The sequence below is a fragment of the Berghia stephanieae genome, chromosome 2 (assembly GCF_034508935.2).
Source record: "Berghia stephanieae isolate SIO BIC M18660-M18661 chromosome 2, UCSD_Bste_1.3, whole genome shotgun sequence".
Lineage (NCBI taxonomy): Eukaryota > Metazoa > Mollusca > Gastropoda > Nudibranchia > Aeolidiidae > Berghia > Berghia stephanieae.
In genome coordinates, this window is record NC_088361.1 from 26,848,538 (window position 1) to 26,852,014 (window position 3,477).

The 3,477-nt window shown below is 39.3% G+C and overlaps 1 protein-coding gene across 1 annotated transcript in view; it reads right to left on the reverse strand.

The window, feature by feature from the left end:
* LOC144963912 (serine/threonine-protein kinase Sgk1-like) overlaps nt 1-3,477 on the reverse strand; it is a 4,128-nt gene extending 651 nt beyond the window's left edge. The window contains exons 1-3 of the mRNA XM_078897857.1: nt 3,169-3,477; nt 1,098-1,436; nt 1-166 (exon numbers count right to left, since the gene is read on the reverse strand). The exon at nt 1-166 is cut by the window's left edge and continues 75 nt beyond it. Coding sequence (XP_078753983.1) covers nt 1-166; nt 1,098-1,436; nt 3,169-3,477 — 814 coding nt within the window. The remainder of the gene's footprint in view (nt 167-1,097; nt 1,437-3,168) is intronic.

Here is a 3,477-nt window from a genome sequence, read left to right on the forward strand (position 1 = left end):
ACCTGAGATCGGTATCCTCACAAAGTAGATTCTCTATCAAGGTCTTATAGCATTCCGGAATGTGAGGCTGGAGTCTGAGGCATGCCAGGTAGTCCAGACCATCAGGGGTTTTCGTTCTACGGAATATCATGTTCCACAATACTACCCCTAGGGAGTACATGTCACACTAGAGACAGGGAGAGGGGAAAGGGGGGGGGGGATACTTAATTAATGAACAGAGGATGTTTGACCAAAAAAAAAAAAGACATTTTTTAATGAGCATTTACATAGTCCAATATCTGACTAAACGTGCTCAAAGCGCTTTACAACGGCCAATAGGGACACTTAACATGTACGACAAGAATGACGCCAATGAGGAGATATTACATTTTTTTTCTTGGACAGAGACAACGCTGTTAACGGTCAGGTACTCAATTTACACCTGAGTAGGGTGTGGAAATGTGAGTAAAGAGCCTTTTCCAAGGACTCAACTATGCGCCGCTCAGAACAGAACTCACCCATGGACCTTCCGGTCCTATGGCGAATGTCATATCACTATACCACATCGACGCAATTTAAATCCTACCAAGTACAAACACAATAACTGGATTTATTTTAATACAACACGAGCTACCTGTAGCAAATATTCGTGATTCTAGCCTCATTACTTCAGCTGTAGAAGTATACTACGATTACTTACTTCTATAAATGGGACCGAACGCGCCAATCTTGTATTGTATCTGGTTGGAACGAATTAGAATCTTTATACTGGTTCGTTAACCTTTCAAAAGTCGGAATGAACTCCGTCTTCATGGAATTTAATGCTTTGGGGGGTATCTTTTAACAAAAAGTAGCCAGTGTTGACATTTGAATGTGCTTTGAACTCTCTTAACGCTAAAATTCGCATTATAGAACTATGGTTTATTACAAGAATATAAAATAGGGGGGAAAAAAACAAAAGGAAAGACATAATAATACAAAAGAATAAAAAGAAAACAACAACAACAACAAATACAATCAAAGAATCAAAACAAGATATGGGGGGGGGGGGGGGTAGCAGAAGATATTTTTTTTTTAAACCTAACAAAACTAAACAAAAACAAACAAATAACATTTACCTTATAGAGATTAATGCTTTTTCCTTTGGGTTCCTCTAACTCGGGTGCCATGTATCCCCGGGTACCACACTTTTTTACACAAGAACTAGAATCGGACACAACCACACAGGCCAAGCCAAAGTCCGATAGAATGACATCGTCGTCGTCTGAGATCAGGACGTTCTGTGGCTTGATATCCCTGTGTACTATATGACGTTTGTGTAGGTGATGGACGGCACTGGTCAGTTGGATCAGGTATTTGTCTGTAAGTTCTATGGTCAGTGTGGGCAGGTGAGACTTCAGATTCCCCTTCTTGTAGTAAGGCATGCATAAGACGTACTCATTTGGACATTCCATAGCCTGGTGACAGTGGGAAAAGAGGGATACATATCACATTGCTTGTTTTAAAGGAGTTTTACGGTTTTGGCCGCACTTTACAAAATCATTAGCTTTTGAAAAATAAAATAATATCCATTACAAGAAGATTGAAATATCCCAGGCGTTAGCCAAATTGCAAGACTGCTAGTCTAGTGAGTGGGTCAGTGCTTCTTACAACGTATCCGAAGATGTACGACGAGAAAGCATTATCAAAATACGTTTTTTTATTTGTATAGATTTTATGGTAATTGTCCTTTATTTAATTTAAGCGCCAATAGAAGAAAAATACAAAACAAAACAAAACAAACAAAAAACACACACAAAAAACAAACAACCAAATTAAAAAACAAACAAACAAACAAACCACGTGAGCTTCTATATAACGCATTATCCCCTAAAGTGTGCTCCAAGTGCTTTGCAGGCATTTCCAGCCCAATAGAAACATTTAAGACGTAGAACGAAGCATGTATATCGTATTTGTTTTCCGACAGAACATACCAGGTACCAACTCTATTTACACTTGTGTGTGATAACAGAATTTAAGTATAGAGCTTTTCTTTGGACTCAAACCCGGAACTAACAGGCAAAATATATCGCTAGATCGATTGACAGTTAGATAATTTTGTTTTTAAAACGTGGGATTTTTATATAGCGCAATATCCACTAAACGTTCTCAAAGCGCTTTACAATGGATCCCTGACCAACAATAAAACGTAACATGTAGAACGAGACATGGCACCTATTAGGCTAGAAAAAAAACTTAAAAAAAAACTCGAGCATTTATTTGGCACAATATCCACAAAAACATGCTCAAAGTGCTTTACAAGAGATCCATAGTCAACAGCAACATTTATTACGAGACATGACGCTTGTCATGCGATATTACATTGTTTTTCGGACAGAGACAACGCTGTTAACGGCCAGGTACTCATTTTACACCTGAATACGGTGAAAGAATGTAAGTAAAGAGCCTTTTCCAAGTACTCAACTATGCACCGGACAAGGCTCGAACTGAGGAACTTCCGATCCTTAAGAGATTGTCATACCATATAGCCGCACATTAGATGGTATAATTGATAAAATGTATCATCTATTTAATAGATAGACAGAGAGACAAATTAGTAATCGTAAATGGGCAGAGAGATAAATGGAATAGGTCGATGTATAGATATATATATATATAGAGGGAGAGAGAGACAGAGATATAGATGGATAGTTAGAGGATAAGGTATATAGATAGATATACAGAATGGTGAGGATAGTAGAGAGTTTTTGACTGGGTAAGATATTTTAGATGTGAGAGAATAATAGTGATGGGAAGCTAGACAAAGTTTATGCTGTCTATCTATCTAGGAGAGAGAGAGAGAGAGAGAGAGAGAGAGAGAGAGAGAGAGAGAGAGAGAGAGAGAGAGAGAGAGAGAGGGAGAGGGAGAAAGAGGGCTGAGGGTAAATAAATAAATTAATGAAATAAAAGATAAACTATGTAAAACTAGACAGCACACACACACCCACACACACACACACACACACACACACACACACACAGAGAGAGAGAGATGTTAAGAAAGAGAGAAAAAAGAGAGAGAAAGGGAGAAAAAAAAGAATGAAAGAAAAAAAAGAATGAAAGAAAGAAAAATGGAGAGGGAGAGAGAGAGAGAGAGAGAGAGAGAGAGAGAGAGAGAGAGAGAGACAGAGAGAGAGAGAGATTGCTCACCTCAATGTTTCCCATGATGTGTTTATGTTTCACATGCTGGAGAGTAGCAACCTCTTGGAGAAAATACTTGCGATTTTCTCCTCCATCGTCCTGGCTCTTCTTGGAGAAAGTCTTTACAGCTTCCAATTGCTGACTGCTGGCACCAGCTGGAGGTTTGGCCAGCACCACCTGGCCCATCATACCTTTCCCTAGGACACTGTCACGGGTGTAACCGTACCTGGTAAAGAAGTCTTGTGGACAAGAGTAAACGACAGCACCCAGTGACATCACCACAGACTGCTGAGGCGTCGAATCTCCTCTCTTCTCCAT